This window comes from Camelus dromedarius, chromosome 10 (assembly GCF_036321535.1).
Source record: "Camelus dromedarius isolate mCamDro1 chromosome 10, mCamDro1.pat, whole genome shotgun sequence".
Classification (NCBI taxonomy): Eukaryota; Metazoa; Chordata; class Mammalia; order Artiodactyla; family Camelidae; genus Camelus; species Camelus dromedarius.
In genome coordinates, this window is record NC_087445.1 from 71,996,251 (window position 1) to 72,013,404 (window position 17,154).

Genomic DNA, 17,154 nt, shown 5'->3' on the forward strand with positions numbered 1-17,154 from the left:
TGCTGGGTGGAATGTTATATAAAGGCCAATTAGGTCAAGTTGGTTGATAGACAGTGTTGTTTAAGTTTTCTGTGTCCTTACTGATTTTCTGTCTGCTTCTCTATCATTTACTGAGAGAAGGGGGTTAAGATCTGACTATAATTGTGGATTTGTCTCCTTTTCCTCACAGTCCTGTTGGATTTTGTCACGTGTTTTGAAGCTCTATAATATGGTACAACAACATTTAGGATTGTTGTATCCATTCTTTTACTTTTAACCTGCTTGTATCTTAAAAGTGTGTTTCTTATAGGTGACAGATAGCTGGATCTTGCTTTTTTTAATCCAACCTGACCATCCCTACCTTTGAATTGAGATGTTTAAACCACATACATCTACTGTGTTGATAGGGTCAGGTTAAAATCTGCCATCTCCCTGTGTGTTCTCTGTGTGCCATCTGTTCTGCTTTCATTTCTTTCCTCCTGGCCTTTGTGCTGTGGTTCTCATACATTTTTACTTCTATATTTGTTCAAAACCCACAATACATTATTTTATTTTATTTTTGCTTTAAACAGGCACTTACCTTTGAAAGAGATTTAAATAAAAGGAAAAAGTTCTCTGTTTACCCACACAGTTACCATTTCTAGTGCTCATCATTCCTGTCATTCCATTCCTCATCTGGTGTCATTTCCTTTCTATCTGAAGGACTCCTTTAACATTTCTTGTAATGCAGATCTGCTGGTGATCAATTCTTTCTGCTTTTGTAAGTCTGAAAAGTCTTCTTTTTGCCTTCCTTTTGGAAGGTATTTTTCTAGGTATAAAATTCTGGGTAAACAGTTTCTGGTGGAAAGTCCCCTGCCATTCTGATTTTTCTTCTTCTGTGTGTCATGGGTCTTTTTCTCTAGCTGCTTTTAATAAAAATTTTTCTCTTTATCACTAGTTTTCAGAAATTTAACTGTGATGTTTCAATAAATTTGGGGAAAATCTCTCCATTATTGTATTTCTTTAAATATTTTTTGTCTCCACCTTCATGAACTCCAGTTGAGTCACGTTAGTTAGTGGTTGTCCCACAGCTCACTGATGCTCTGTCCATTTTTTTTCTATTGTTTTGTTTTTTCCTCCATGTTTCATTTTGGAAAGTTTCTATTGCCATGTCTTCAAGTTCATTCATCTTTTTTTCTGCATTCTCTAAATCTGCTGTTAAAACCACCTAGTGTATTTTTCATCTCAGCCATTGTCGTTTTTATCTAGAGTATCTGCAGTGTCTGTAACATGCTTGGTCTTTCCATTAGCTGCTTGAGAGTGTGGGATACACGTGACTTTTAATATCCTTGAGTACTAATGCTATCAAACGTGCCATTTCTGGGTCAGTTTCAACAGATTAATTTCTGTTCTTATTACAGGTATCTTTCCCTGCTTTACATTGCTGTTAATTTTTCATAGGGTTTTATCTTGGGTATATTTGTATTCCTATAAACATTCTTGAGCTTTACTCTGGGATACAGTTATTTGGAAGCAGTTTGAGCCTTTCGGGGCCCGCTTTCTAAAGCTTTGTTTGTCAGGCAAGAACAGCATTTAGTCTAGGGCCAGTTTTGCCCCACTATTATGGCAAAACCCTCTGAGTACCCTTCCTGAACCTTCCCATATTATGAGGTTTTCCACACTGGCTGGTGGGAACGGGAACTATTCTCAGCCCTGTGATGCCTTTGGACTGTGATTTCCCCACCCTCCAGCAGTTTCCTCTCAGTCACGTGCTGTGATGCTTGGGGGCCCTCAGCAGCTCTCCAGAGCTCACTTTCTGTGCAGCTCTGTCTTCTCTGGTACTCTGTCCTGCAAACCCTGGCTGTCCTGGCCTCCCAGCTCCTTCTCTTCGACAGGAGGAGACAGCTGGGCTCTGCTGGTTACCCATCCGCTGCACCGGAGCCTGGAAACTCCAGGTAGGAAGCTGGGGGTATGAGGGGCTCGTTTGTATAGATATCTCAGGAGTCACTACCCTTCGTTGCCTAATGTTCAACACCTTGAAAACCATTGTTTCTTACATTTTGTCTGGACGTTTAGTTGTTATAGGCAGGAAGGTGAATTGGTTCCTGTCAGTCCATCATGGCTGGCACCCGCTGAGTTCATAACTCAGTTCTGTGGTATGGAGGAGTCCATGAAGTGAAAAGCCAGTGACCTAGTGAATGAGAGGTTCCTCTCATGTTTGCAGAGGGAGGCCCGAAACATCACCATCTCCCCCAGTTCACCAGATTTTCAATGCCTAAAAAAAAAGATTAATTTTCATTAAAGGATTAGTTATTTACTTAGGGATTTTAGCCCTGAACTGGCTCTTCTTTAGTATTAAAACTGTTCAGTTCTGTGAACTCACAATCATTTTTCTAGATAAAATGGTGAAGATGTACTCTTCTAAGAGCGTCATACATTATTTAATTTAGCCTGTAGCCAACTCTGCGAAGTAACAATATGATTCTGTTACTAGCCCCATTTGGCTCATAAGGATGTTAATGCACAGACAGCTAAAGTAACTTGACCAAGATCACACAGCCAGTGAGTGATGGCCAGGATTGAACCTGGGATCTGGCTCCAAAAACTGGACATTTAATCGACACACAGAACTACTCCTAGGTAAATTTGTTCTGTGTATCCAGTGAGAGGGCAACCGATGCAGGCTCCTGAGCTTGCTTGCTTTTTTTTTTTTTTTTAATATATTTTATTGAAGTATAGTCAGTTTATAATGTGTCCATTTCTGGTGTACAGCATAATGCTTCAGTCATACATGAACATATGTATATTTGTTTTCATATTCTTTTTCACCATAGGTTACTACAAGATATTGAGTATAGTTCCCTGTACTGTACAGTATGAATTTGTTTGTATCAGCTTTCAAAAAGCAGGGCCGTCTTGCTTTCCCTTCTCATGTTTTCTTTTTAAATAATTATTGTGTGTATGCATACATGCATGCCTGGTCATACATGCTTATGATTTGGTTTCACAAGGTAAAAGAGGATATTCAGTGAAAATAAATCTCCCATCTACCTGTCTCCCATCAAACCCCAAGTGCTCCCCTGCCCCAAACCATCCCATCAATCTTAGTGCATCTTTCCAGAGAGATTCTTCACGTATACAAGCTTAGGAAGAAATGGCAGCATGCTATCCCCTTTGTTCTGCACCTTGGTTTTTCCATCTAACAGGATATTTTTAGTCATTCCATAGTAATAGATGCAGGGCTGCCGCTTTTGGGGGGATGTGGTGGGAATGGGAGGTAAGTTTGTTTAATTATTTTTTTAAATGGAGGTACTGGGGATTGAACCTAGGACCTTGTGCGTGCTAAGCACCACTTGAGCTCTGCCCCCCACCTTACTTTTTTTGACAGCTGCCTAGAACGCCGTTGTGTGGTTGTGCCTTAATTAACAACCCACTCCCTTTTAAAGAACTTTAAATTCTTTCTAAATTTGTGCTGTTATAAATCAGGCTTGCAAAAAAATCCTTATGTTTTATCACATGTATGTATAACATATATATCATATGTATGTGTGATTTCTCACATTTGCAAGTATATGTGCAGGGTAAATTGCTAAAAGTAGAATTGCTGTTAGAGGATTTCTGTTTTTGTCATGTTGGTAGCAGTGACTATGTTGCTCTCTAGAGAGATTGTACTGATTTACATTCACAGCAGTGTATGAGGGTGTGTGTTTCCCCATACTCTCCCCAACACAGACTATCAAACTTTTCCCGTGCTGTTTGTTTTTAAAATAATGATTATGAATACTGTGTCAAAGAGTTACCTTTGTGAAGGTAACTGGACACTGCATTTGTCTGCTAGTAAATTAAGAAACAAATGACCAAAGATTAACTCCCTTTTACTCGTGATCGTTTACTCAGTTCAGTCTACAGACTTCACCTGTGCCTCGTTCTGGGTACTAGGGTAGAAAGATCTGTGACTTTCTACAGATCCCTGTCCCCAAGCAGCTCATGGTGTAGGAGACACGGAGGAGAAGCAGCCCTGATATGGCGTACATTATGTGACACACAGTTGCAGAGAACGGGATAATGGAACAAGGAAAGTGTTACTAGATGTCGTCGGAAGTGTTGCCAGGGTCTCTTGATGGTGTTAAACTTGATAGTGAATGTCATCCCGGAAACAGCCTGGTGGAGAGGAGGAAGTTGGGCTCCGGCGGACCGGCCAGCTCAAGGTGGATTCTGTGAGACTGGAAGCCCCTCTGGAGGTTGCCGCCGGCACCTCCCTGCAGAACTGCCGGCCGCATGCAGGGAATTGGCCGGCTGTGATTGGAGGGATGTTGCTGGTGGGGATAAAGAACTCGGTAGTGTCGGCAGAGGTGATTGGCCGCGCCCTGCTGCAGTGAGAATGCAGGCTGGATGCTCGGGTCCTCGCTTATGTGATGCTCATTAGTTGAGCGAGGACAGCTGAATAATTGGGCACTGGAAGTTGCTTCTGCCTCCGGGAGAGATCTGTTGGGCTATTTCTTTTTCCTTTTTTTTTTTTTTTTTAAACAAAACGTTTGATTACCATCCACCTGCAAAAGTGAGTTTTTATTGAAGAAGCTCCAGCATCTCTCTCACTGCCAGCAACACGGCCGGGCTCTCGGAGTGAGCTAGCTGCTTCTCAGGCCAGGCACGACAGCAGTGCTAGCAAATTTGAGAAAGCAGGAAACAGCCACTGCATGCAGAGCTGCCAGCCTTACAACTCCCCCGGCTAGTCTTCCCAGCAGCGGTGTAGCCAGAGACTCTTCGTACCGTGGTCACATCCCTCCTCAAAAGTGAACGGTCACCGTCAGCGACATTGGGAGGAAGCCGTGATGTTGCAGATGCTGTGGCATTTTCTGTCTAGCTTCTTCCCAAGGGCTGGGTGCCAAGGCTCCAGAGAGGGGAGTGATAACGAAGTCACAGGCACCCCGTCTCCAGCTGGGGGAGACCAGATGCCAAGCTTTTTGGGGAAACAGAACGGAAGGGCTGAGGACACGGAAAGGAGACCCACCATTTTGCTGGTGGTCGGACCTGCAGAGCAGTTTCCTAAGGTAATGGCTACCTCAAGAGGACCTTCTAGTTTAGGGGCTGGCCTGGGATCATTTTCCTGGAAAAAGCTGGAGTGTGGGGAGGAAGAGAGGACCTGCGAATGAATCCGTTTGGTGCCGGGGGCTGGGGAGAAGTTAGACAAAGGAGAAGCCCAGCTCCAGTCCAGAATCTTCCTGTGGCCACTGCACAAGCTTTATTATCCTGTTGTGACCACTTCAGTGTGGCTTTTTGAGGAAGGAAGATTGAATGCAGTTGAAGATTTTCCTTAGGATTTGTCACTTTGGCCCCAGAAAGCCATTCGAAGGGAAGGGGACAGACAATTACAGCATGTCTTAGATCTTAGCGTACTTGAACAGCGCAGGGAGGACTGAGCTCAGCGGGCAACAGAGTAAACCTCCAAAGGTGAACCCAGCTTCCGGGAGCTGCAGAAGGCTGGCCTGTCCTCCATCCCGAAGGTCAGACCCTTGGCCTTGGTCTTACCTTTCGGTCTGGGAGGAAGGGAGTGATGGCATAGCATTGAGGCTGGAGTCTCAGTGTGCGGAGGCCTGCATTCCTTGCGTGTCTGAAGCTCCTCACAAGAGCCAAGGTAAGGGTAGTATCCCCATTTCACAGATGAGGAAATTGAGGTGCAGAAAGGTTAAGTAATTTGCCCAGGATTAAACAGTTAAGAAGGGGTGGAGGTGAGATTTCAGTCCTAATTCATCTAGAACTTTGCCTGTACTGCCTCCCTTTCCCTTAAGAAAGCCGTTTTTAACGGAACCAGTTGAATTCTTAGGATTCGAACAGAAAGGCTCTTTGGCTGAGATCTCTCCTGCCTATGGTTAGGAGTACCCTGTTCACCTCTCCTGAGCTTGCGTTAGTTTGAATCTTTTCTCCTTTCTCAGGATGAAAATCAACTGGAGAAGGGGAGGAGATTCTGCCTGTGTCTGGTGCACTGTGGAGTCTGGAAAAGGCTCTGCTGAACTGAGTTGCTACATTTAGGAAATAAACGTTCAGTTTTCCTTTGCTAAGGGGGACTTTTGATGCAGCAACTTCTGCAGTGGTTTCGGGTTAAGCATTGAGGAGAATCCTTGGTCCATGATGGGCTGGTCTGGGACGCAGGGAGTCTGTACTGTGCCTGAGATGTGCTTCAACAGGTGTCGCTTTCTACCTTTCGATCATTTTAGAGGAGGTCGGAAATGGTGGTGGCACTGTGTTTTGTGAGGATCTTTTATCTACAGACCTGCTGGCCTTATGACCAAGGGTTTAGGCATTGGCTAGCTCCCTTTTAAGTTCACCTACTTTTGACTTTAATAATTAACTGCTCCATTTCCCAGAGTCACACCGACTGGCACCTCTTGCCAGCCCTCCACCTCCCCGACTCCACTCCTCTGGGCTGGCCTGGCACCAGGACTTTCTGTTCTGAACAGTCCTGGCCTGCAGAATCGGGAGCAATGCAGGCTGAACCGGAGACCCTGGCACTTTTCCCCAAGAGAGAGACGGATCAGTTGGCTAGGGGTTGGGGAGCCCCAAGAGGGAGATGGGTCAGCCGGTTTGGTTTGAAGTAAGCAAGAAAGTACATCTGGGCGGTGTGGGCGCTTTCAAAGCTGATAAACTAAGAATTGCACTAGAGTGTTTCAGCAGCATGTGTGCTTCTCCAGTGCAGCTGCTCTTGAAGGTGGGGGTTGAGGCTTGTGATCGCTGGCCGCGGGGCCTGGCCTCGCCGTTTCTCTCAGGAAGGGGCTTCCACTGCATTCTGGAAACCTCATAGAGACGTTCGCGTTGGTTCTCAGGCCTTTCAGTTTCCCAGCCGCACTACTTTGTTTTACTCTCACTTCCGTCTTTTAAATATGTCTGCTAGTGAGTCAGGTTCCTGCAAGTTTTCATTCTAGGAACTGTTCCAGTATTTCCCTTTATCTTTGTCTTACAGTTGATCTGCAGTTGGAGAAGAAAGCCATTAGTCTGGAATGGGAGGTGCCCTCAGCGGCATTCAAGCTTTCAAATCCCGAGGGGCCGTCTTCTCAGAAGCTCAGAGAATTTTGCTCATTGTGTGTCTAATTGCCAAGTGTAGGCAGGTTTCATTAGAAACCAGCTACACTGGGCTGTCATGGCAACCTGATCATCAAATGACACTGCGGCCACAGCAGCAAATGAGGTTCGAGCGCCTTATGGGTGGGCGGGGCCGGAACAGCCGGATGCTGGCAGGGCTCCTTCACATATTAATATTTTGGGCTTGGTCTGAGTCATTGTAGAGGAGGGGGGGAAATACTTTCTGAGCTAATGCTTCGCTCCCAAAGGTGCTCTACCTGCCCTGTCCTTACGGCATTCCAGCACTTACAGGAAGTACCTGTTTCTTTGGCGTGAAACAGAGTGGTAGAACGAGGAAAGCTTGTGGGGTGGGGCACTGGCAAATCTGAGGGGGAGAAGATGCTCGTGGGAGGAGCTGCTTTACAGATGAAGCGAAACCTAACTCCATTCAATTCTAAGGGACCCTGGAGTAGCTGTCATTGTTTCTGAGTACTAGCTGCTGTAGGAATGGGCGTCGAAAGAAAGGAAACAAAAGTAGATCTGGGTCACAAAATTAGAACAGGTAAAGAGAGCAGAGAAGAAGCTTACACGGCAGGAGCAGGAGAGGGAGCACGTTTTATAGGGGTCTTGAAGCACCAGGAGCTGATGTGAAACATCAGGGGTGGAACACGAGCCTGGCTTTAGTCTTCTTCCTTATTTGTATTTCTCACGTATGTGTTCAGAGCTGTAACAGATACAGTTTTTTGTGGGTGTTTTTGTTTTTGTTTTTCTTGTTAAGGCTAGCTGAACTTTCTCCACCACACCTGCCGCCTTCCAGTCTGAGGTAGCACTCGCTGTAATTCTCAGGGCCAGGCTGGCAAGTGTTCTTAGAAACTGCTTTCTAAAATCTTTTTGGTAGTGTCAGGTTTGGTGTTTTAAGTGGTTGTTGTAACAAGAGCCAGGCCCTGGGTGAGCCTCACCTCTGCTGCCAACTGGCTCTGGGGTCTGGGCAAACCAGGTAGCCTCCTCTGGTCTGTTTGCTCATCTCAGAGATTGAGAGATGACCCCCGGGCCCCTCTGGGGCCCAGTGTCTGTAATTCCAGGGATGGAGCATTTGGTGGGACACCAGGTGCCCCGGGATTGGCTCTCCTGAGAAGTGCCAGTTTCTGTGTGAGAACAGAGTTCTGCATGACCTTTGAAACTCAGGGGGACTGGTGGTTTAAATAAATAAGCAAATGCCAGTTTACGTTTGTTCAATGAAGACATTCCATTAGACTCAGTCACAGTTGCAAAATAAAAATACGTTGGGGCCCTTTTCCAAAATTAACGTTGGAATAGAATTTACGTTAGCGTTGTAAAATAACATCTTGACAGGCACGTGCAGAACTTTTCAGAGAACGTTTCCTGACCTTGTGATACCACTGGTCTGTAATGAGCTTTGTTATAAATAAGGAGATTCCATTCTTTTTTTTTTTTCCTCTAGAAGATAGCTGCCCTTATTTGATAATACTTAAATCATTTTTCTTTATAAATTGAATATCGATTTCACTTCCATTTGGTATTTTCAGATCTCTTCTCAGATGTCTTGTAATACAGCATAAAACTCAGTGGTACAAAAATAACCTCAATGGTACAGTTATGTTTACCAAAATTATTTGAAAAATATAGTTTATTAGGAAATGAACATCTGCAGTTGAACAACTTACTTATTCAGTCAAAATATTTGCCATTTTGTAGGCAAATATGGAAAGATCGTAGTCATCGTTGAAATGCCTTCAGGCACTTCAACAGATCTGTGTGATTTATTTCTGTTTCAGAAGCAAACATGAATAATTTAACAAAGGAAGCTCAGCATTTTATTTTATTTATTTATTTAAATGGGGATTGAACCCAGGACCTTGTGCATGCTAAGCATGTGCTCTACCACTGCGCTATTCCCACCACCCCACCTCCTGCCATCGGAAGATGAGCACTTTAAAATTCAGCTCTTTTATTTATAAGTGTGAACTTTCTTTGAAATAAGAATAACAGTACAGTATCTTGTTGAGGTGAACAGAATACCCTGAAGATTCTGTTTGTAGACACTTGGAAAAACAAACCTAATGTCTTCATCAAAAGAGATCATGTTTGTTTCTCGGGGTCTTAGAGCCCTGCCAAGCATGTTCATTCATTCAGAAACTGCTTTTATCCAGCACCTTCCATGATCAAAGCAAAAGCTCATTCCAGGCAAGGAGGTACAAAGGTCCTGCCTTCAAAGACCCCAACAGTAGAGGTAAGATGTATGTAAAAATAGCCCCAAAGCAGAACGTTCTGGATTGAGTGGCTTAAGAGACAACTGAGTGTCATGGATTTAGGTGGAGGCTGAGCAGGAATCTGCCTGGATAATCCTGCGTTGCCTCTGGGTACCTCATCGGATCCACCCTAGGGGATGGAGGAAACAGCCCAAGACCTGTTTTCACAGAGTCATCTTCAGATCTCATTTAGAAGGGCGGAAATGTCATATAAGTTATTAAAATCTGTTTCATGATGTTGTACATAAGCATCAGCGTCTTATTTTTGGAACTTTTTCCAAGTTCTTAACAAAAAGCTCTTTAGTGAATTAAGAAATTCCTTTTAAAACTTTTGTAGATCCCCAAATGATAACGATCCGTTTTTAATCCATCCCAATGGTGAGGTTTTGTCTATATTAGGAAGTGGTACACTATAGCAGGAACAAGGCCAGATGGATGCCTTTTTCATCTCTGTGACGTGGTCTCTTCCTCTGCAGCTCGAATCTGACACTTTCTGTGGGAAGGAATGAGGTGGAGACAGCAGGCTGGCCCTTAAATAGAGCTCAGGTCTTGAATTCCTAGGACCCATGTGGCCATGAGACTGAGGAAATGAATTTTTAGTTTCATTTAATTTTAATTAATTTAAAATGGAAAAACTTCTGTATCAAGCAGCAGAGTCCTAGGCCAGGAAGCTACGGTTCCACTGAACTTTGAAGTGGTCTGAGTGAATGTGGGCTCTGAAGACTATGCCTGGGGGTCTTAGGTGAGGTTGGGCTTGAGATTGGTGCTCCTGAGGCATCCGTCCCCCAGCACAATTACCTTTAGCCCAGAGTGTCCTCTTCCTGCCCCCACCCTGCCACCTCAGTGCCTGTGGGGTCCCCAGGTGAAGCCTTCAGGGGACGGGGTGCTCACATGCAGAGTGGCCTGGGGAAGGTCACTGGAGCCGGCTGGAACTGTGCCCAGAAGGCTGTGTGGCCAAGGCAGCCAAGTCCAAGGCTCACCGGCTCAGGGGCAGCTCCCCTGGGGATGAATGAGCCCCACTGCGGGTCTGCTTCTAAGATGCCCCCCACCTCACCACCCCCACAGACTTCTACCCTCACAGCTAAACTGGGCCCAGTTCAGCAAGCTGTGATTCAATCTCTCATTCAATCTCTCTTACTTTTCTGTTGGGAATGATTTACTAAGGGGAGAAACCATTGTACTGTGTGACGCGTTTGGGGACCTTGTGGAAAAACAGGCCAGAGGCTGTTTGTTTGGAGGGCTTGGCTGGCAGCCAGCGGGTGAAGGTTTTGGGGCCGGATCCCAGGGCAGGGCAGAAATCTCTGCCTGTCTCCAAAGAGTTAACAGGAGCAGGTGACGTCAGTCCTGATCTTTATCCCTCCGAACTGGAACAACCCCACGCCTCCTCCTCCTCCTCCTTGCAGGGGTCTGTGCTCATTGGCTGTTGGAGGGACTTACAGTGAGCAGACTTTTTTCAATTAAGTAAAAGGGCAGGGCTGAGGCAGCCAATGACAGCTGCGCCCCAGGATATCTTGTGCCTGTGTGCCGGGCCAGGCAGCATTCCCCAGTCTCCACGCCGCCTGAACCTGCTCCAGTGGTGGCCTCGCACCGGCTCCTGTCAGCATGCTTTGCCTGTGCCTGTATATGCCAGTCCTCGGGGAGGCTCAGACCGAGTTCCAGTACTTCGAATCCAAGGGGCTTCCCGCCGAGCTGAAGTCCATCTTCAAACTCAGTGTCTTTATCCCCTCCCAGGAGGTCTCCACCTACCGCCAGTGGAAGCAGGTCTGTGCAGGGCGCGAGAGGCAGTGAGCATTTCATCAGTGTCGGAGTGAACGGATGAGTGGTGGTAGCGGGTACGCATGCCTCAGTGTGCCCACCATTCCAGGGGAGAGAATATCCCAAGTGTGCCGGTTTTTTCCCCAGCTGTCATGTGGCTGTAGCCAGCTAAAGCTGCATCACTGGAATGACGGGCTCTCATGTGACTCCCAAGGAGGCCTGGAATTACAGGGGAGGCACTTGTGGGAGGTGGAAAGGAATTCTCTTGCAGAGGGCGGGGTTCTAAGCAGTACAGGGCCAGGAAGTCGGGGTACAGTCTGGCTGCTGCAGGGCTCTTTCTCTGAGCCTGAGGGGCAGAGGGAGGGGAAGACCCCTCACTGGAGGCCCAGGGCTTGGTGGCTATGGCGGCTGGAGCTGGCAGGGCTGTGCTTTGGGTGAAACAAAGCAACAGGCAGCAGTGGGTGGTGAAGGGAGGTGTCTCTGGAGCAGGAGGTGGCAGAAATCATTACCATTTTTAAATATGGGGAAACAGTTACAGGGTCTCTGGGGGTCACCTGCCTTGTAAAGGGGCACCCTGACTTCTCCTTTTATCAGATCCCACGCTGTCCCCCAGTGCTCATGATGGCAGTGCAGGTCAGAGGTCATGCAGGGGGTGATGATTTGCATATCCTAGGAGGGAGACAGGGCTGAGGTGGAGGCGAGGACTTAGAATATCTTGAAATCAGCTGTCTGAGCACATCCTTGGGTTGTCTGTATCACGGGGCACCCACACAACGAGGATCATGGATCGCGTTGGAGGCAGAGCCGCCCAGATCCAATGAGCTTCATGCCTACTGCTCCCTCCTCCCTAAGTGACATGGAGATTCTATTTCCGCTCCTGCCATAAATCTAGGATGATAACCTATATGTAATCTGTATCATTCTTGGCAGAGAGCACAAATGTCTGCAGGAAGTTAACGTAACTCCAGAGAGCTGACAGAACTTGCACCAGCATCTGTCTCACATTCCAGCCACACCCCCGAGTTGTTCTTTGGATCATGTTAGGTGACATGGTATCTGTCCAGACCTCCTCCTAGCACCCTTAGTGACTGAGCAGTCACAGCCATCAGGCGATTCAGAGCAGGACCGTGATTGGAATCTTTTGAGAGGGCCACCTAGCCTGGTGGTCCATCAATTTCCAAACCCAGTGGCTCAGAAGACATTGCTTTGTGGATAATGAGTGTATTTCTCGCTGAGAGAATTGGGCAACACTGAGAGACTATAACCATCTTACCTAGGAGACTCTTGGTCCTAGTTTTATGGGGTTGCTGGGTTGGAGTGACTCATGTGTCCGCCACCTTTCTTGAGATCAACCTTTAGAATGGCAGCCGGATCACTAGGGAGGTGGCTCTGGAGTCCAAAAGGCCTGGCTTGAATCCCGCCTACCACTTACTAGATGTGTGACCTTGGATAAATTACTTAACCTCTCTGAGCTTCTCTTGCCTTCTCTATAAAGGGGGGGAAATGATAGTACTACCTCCTAGAGCTGTTTGCAAGGATTCAGTGGGTTACTGGAGGTAAAGCATTTCGTAGACCCAAGTGCTTGTGCTTTTGTGGCAAACTTCCAGTTGCTGAGCATCTAAAACGGACTGCAGCTGCTGAACAAAGCACAGATTTTTTTGAAACCTCACTTCCCAGAAACCGTGTCTCTTAAAGCCTCCTTGGGTCACTGAACTATTCCTGAGTAGAGCTGCCCTGCTTTTTAGTGCTGGTTAAGGGAGCTGAGGTTGGTTATAACATCAGGCTCCCCTGAGATCCGAGACAGCCACCAAGCACATGCCCAAGAATAGTTCCTGTGGCTCTTACCGCTCCTCCATCGTCCAGGAGTTCTCTCTGGCAGGGTTTCCACCAAGCAGGCATTGGCAGGGGGCAGCTCTGCCCTGTCCCTTCTTCACCCTGGTCACCCAGTTGTTCTTGGGCCAGTGCCACTTTTAGGGATAAAAAGAGCAAGCTGCAGAGTTTCTGATGGAATCTGGAGCCCCAAGGCCACGCCACGTTTGGGCAGAGAGCACGTGGGGCAGAGGCCTGGCTCCAGGGACAGAGCTGCAGGGGAGCCAGGCAGCTGACCTGGTGGGACAAGTTGGTCTTCAGAACACATGGGACGAGAAAGCCTCTGTCTGAAGGGTTCCTCCTGGGGGCTCCTTTTCCCTCTTTGCTTGTGAGGGAAGCAAGGTGGACTCCTGGCTGGGTTCTGGCTGGCCCTTGGGGATCCAGGTGGTGGCCCTGGGAGTGGAGGAGGGGAAGCATCTCGGGTCACTAGGGCCACCTCTGTTCACGGACAAGCAGTTGTCTCCTTGGGTCAGGGCACCACAAGGGACAGGAAAAACTGGGGTGTGAGCTCAAGGACGAAACCTTACTTTTATTTTCTAGAAAATTGTACAGGCTGGTGACAAAGACCTCGATGGACAGCTAGACTTTGAAGAATTTGTCCATTATCTCCAAGATCACGAGAAGAAGCTGAGGCTGGTGTTCAAGAGTTTGGACAAAAAGAATGATGGTGAGCATTGCCTCCGGAGCCGGCGGCCGACCCCCTCATAGGCCTCCCCGCCAGCCTGGCTCCGGGCTCACAGCCTCTGTTGTTCCAGGGCGGATCGACGCGCAGGAGATCATGCAGTCCCTGCGGGACCTGGGAGTCAAGATATCTGAACAGCAGGCAGAAAAAATTCTCAAGAGGTGAGTGCATGGCCAGCCTCTATTTCATTTAACAAAAGTGTGACGAAAGAAAGGTTCTTGGACTAACTCTGTGTATTGACCTTGTTCTTCGAACTTTGGCTTTTGATGCCTGGAAGGGGTGAATAAGTAACCCCTCCCAGAGACCAGCCGCTCCCTGGGTTCCAGGTCAGCTCTCAGTTGAAGAATTACAGATCACCTGGCAGGGTGCCCAGGCAGCAGTGACCCATAAAGAGAAAGACTAGTGGGGGGATTTTAGTAGATGCAGGGTGAGCCGGGAGCACCCTTCTCTGCCTGGTGGTGAGGGGGCAGGGCTCATGTGGCAGTCCTCCATGCAGAGTAATTTCCTCTTAACAGCAGAATCAGTGTGCTGCCCCTCCGGGAAGCCCATGGGTGAGTGGTGGTCCTAGGGGCCGGCATCCTTGTTGCTGTGCTGGGAAGTCACACAGAGTAGCCCTGGAGCTACTTCCTGTCTTCCGAGCCTCCAGGGATCCCTGGGGCCCAAGGCCGGCTGGGCAGGGACAGCAGCCTCTTGCCCTCGCTTCCCCAGCGCCACGGGTGCGTGTCCTCGTGCTGTGCCGCGCTGTGTGTGCTTGCCTCACTCTGCTCAGAGCACTTATTTGTGTGTTTCTCCTCTCTCCTCTGCATCCTCCTTTGTCTGTCTGTCAGAATACGAACGGGCCACTTCTGGGGCCCTGTCACCTAGTAAGTATCCGTGTCACCCCGGGGACCGCCTTCCTCCTTGACCTCTGTGCCTGACCAGAGCGGGGTTCTTGTGGGCCGTGATACCCATTTTTGTGCGAAGTGGGGCGTGGAGCCACCCTGCCTTTTCTCCTCGGGGGCAGAGACGCCTTCCATGGTTTCCTGGTGGCCACGAGCCTGCCCTTGGCTCCCCTGGAGGTGGGAAGTGTGGCTGACAGGTGAGGCCTGTTGACACGTGGGCGACCGTGCGTTTGTCTTGCAGCATGGACAAGAACGGCACCATGACCATCGACTGGAACGAGTGGAGAGACTACCACCTCCTGCATCCCGTGGAAAACATCCCCGAGATCATCCTGTACTGGAAACATTCCACGGTGAGGCCCGCACACCCGGGGCCTGAAGGCGGGTTCACAGGGTCCCCTCTGCCCAGCGTCAGACCCCATCCCGGTGGGGGTCCCTCTTCAGCAGCAGGACTGTCCATTCCTCCCCCGGCCCCACGGAGCCTTCCAATTCCTACGTGCCGGCCAACCTGAACGGCTCACCCGTTCCCCAAACACAAGGTTCCCTCTGCCTGACGCCCTCCCGTCTACATGCTGCCTGTTCCTCAAGGTCCACTTAAAGCACCTCCCTGCTCCTGCTCTTCTCCCAGAGCCAGTGTGATTCCTCCCAGGAGGCAGTAGGGGGCTACTCTATAGAGATCAAATAGCGGGGCTCGAAGTTTCTTGGGTCATTTCTGTTGCAAAAGGATCCGTCCCCACAGCCGCACACATGCTGGTCTTTCACGCCCGGTCAGAAATACACAGAGCTCCGCCCCCCGACTGGTAGCGACCACATGACCGCATCGAACCCCTGCCCTTGAGCACCCCTTTCTGCTGGTCCCTGCTGAGCGCCCCTGACTGCAGCCTTACCCACCTGGACTGTGGGCTCCGGAGGGGAGGCCGCCGGCGCTCCTCCTCCCCTGCTCCTGTAGTGCCCTCAGGGGACACCTGGCGTCTTTGTTGGGTGAGACTAAGCCGACGCTCCATGGGGAGGAGGGGGCTGACCCATGGGTCTGGCTGGCAGCCCCAGGGTCAGAGCCGAGCCGGCTCTGCCTGATGCCGCCCAGGAGAGAGAGTGTTACACAGGCATTGCAACCCTCTCATGTTTGCAGAAGCCTTGCATAATGTTCTGCCAGCGTGATCCAGTTACACATCAGGTTTCAGAAGAATTTTTACCCTTGACTTGATCCTTTCAGTACAGCCAGCCTGGTGATGCTCAGCTGAAATGCCTTTGTAAGCTGTTCTTGCCACAGCCCCTGGCAGTGTTGGAAAGGGCTGTCCGCCTGGCTTTGTACCCACTTTCTTACAGCTGTGCTCTAAGATTCTAACCTGGGCCTCTCCGAGGCCACAAAGAGCCCAGAGCTCTGCCACCTTCACACAGAGAAGGGGAAGGGGCCACATCAGTCTCCCACCCAGAGTCCTTGGCATCCTCACCATTTGTGTGGCCCCTTGGGTTGTCATCCATTCTAGACAGTGGGAGGTGGTGGACCTAGCTGTCTGCCAGTAGTTCTGCCTCCATCAGGAGCCTGCTTGATTTATCTTTGTTGGTCTTGCTCACAGATCTTTGATGTAGGTGAGAATCTGACAGTCCCCGATGAGTTCACAATGGAGGAGAGGCAGACAGGGATGTGGTGGAGACACCTGGTGGCCGGCGGTGGGGCGGGGGCCGTATCCAGAACCTGCACGGCCCCCCTGGACAGACTCAAGGTGCTCATGCAGGTACGCAGGAGACTGGCCCCCCAGCCGCCTGGTTCCACCTGGGGGCTCTGGGTGGATTGGTTTCCCTTCCTTGACTGGGACCCTGCTTTGGGCCCATACTTTTTTAACCCAGTAAATTAGATTGGAATTACTGCTCCCACAAGGGTGACATTAGATCCAGGCGTAGGTGACCTTTTGCACATAGCTGATCTAATTTTATCTGAGGCCCTTATGCCGGGGTCACATTACAGGACTGCAATGTGGGCAGAAGACCCCAGTGAGAACTGGGGTGTGGCAGGGACCTGATTCCTTAGGTGCATCTTACGTAGGCCAGCACACGGGGGGTGGCGCGAGTGGCTGCTCACCTGACCCAGATGCCATTACCTTGATCGGACACCTGACTCCACGTCCACAGGGCAGAGATTAGCTGGACCCACGTCAGGGGCCAGGTTGTGAAATCGGCCTGCATGAGGACACACCGTTACATTTCATTGTCGTCTAAATGGTGGCCAGTCACCCTCTTGTCTCCTCGCTTGTGTTTTGGCACTTTTTATGCCAGGAGACCTGCTCAGAGGAGGCGATATCCTTTCCTGCTCCCTCCGCCCTCCTGGGTCTGCCTGGGTTTGAGCAAGGACTGTGGACGGAAGAATGAGAGCTCCCCTCTAGTGCTGAAATCAGGGAGGCGGGGTGGTCCAGGGAGAGGCGCTCTGGGCCTAGAACTCTACTAGGGTCTGACTCCCCCAGCTGGGTGACCTTGGGCAAGTCACTTCACCCCCAGGACCCCATGCCTCTGCAAACTGAGGGGCTCAAACAAACTGCCTCATCAGTTTGTTCTTCTTAGCCAAACCCCCAGGAGTGCCCGAGAGATCCGAAGCAGTCCTTGGGTGAAATGACATAAGTAATAAGTAATGGGGGCAGGGACATAGGTTGGCTGTGGTTTGATGGTCGTTGAAGCTCATTATGGGTTC

At 49.2% G+C, this 17,154-nt stretch overlaps 1 protein-coding gene across 10 annotated transcripts in view; it reads left to right on the forward strand.

Annotated features, from left to right (window-relative positions):
* Positions 1-17,154, forward strand: part of SLC25A25 (solute carrier family 25 member 25) — a 31,158-nt gene that overhangs the window by 9,889 nt on the left and 4,115 nt on the right. Inside the window, exons 2-7 of one of the 10 annotated variants that reach the window (XM_031450560.2) lie at positions 1,854-1,913; positions 13,449-13,575; positions 13,664-13,751; positions 14,418-14,453; positions 14,713-14,824; positions 16,049-16,207. In XM_031450560.2, coding sequence (XP_031306420.1) covers positions 1,854-1,913; positions 13,449-13,575; positions 13,664-13,751; positions 14,418-14,453; positions 14,713-14,824; positions 16,049-16,207 — 582 coding nt within the window. Of the gene's footprint in view, positions 1-1,853; positions 1,914-4,280; positions 5,010-5,081; positions 5,594-10,754; positions 11,046-13,448; positions 13,576-13,663; positions 13,752-14,417; positions 14,454-14,712; positions 14,825-16,048; positions 16,208-17,154 lie in introns of those variants that run through there. The other 9 variants (XM_031450563.2, XM_064490554.1, XM_031450565.2 and 6 more) reach the window with 9 other exon arrangements.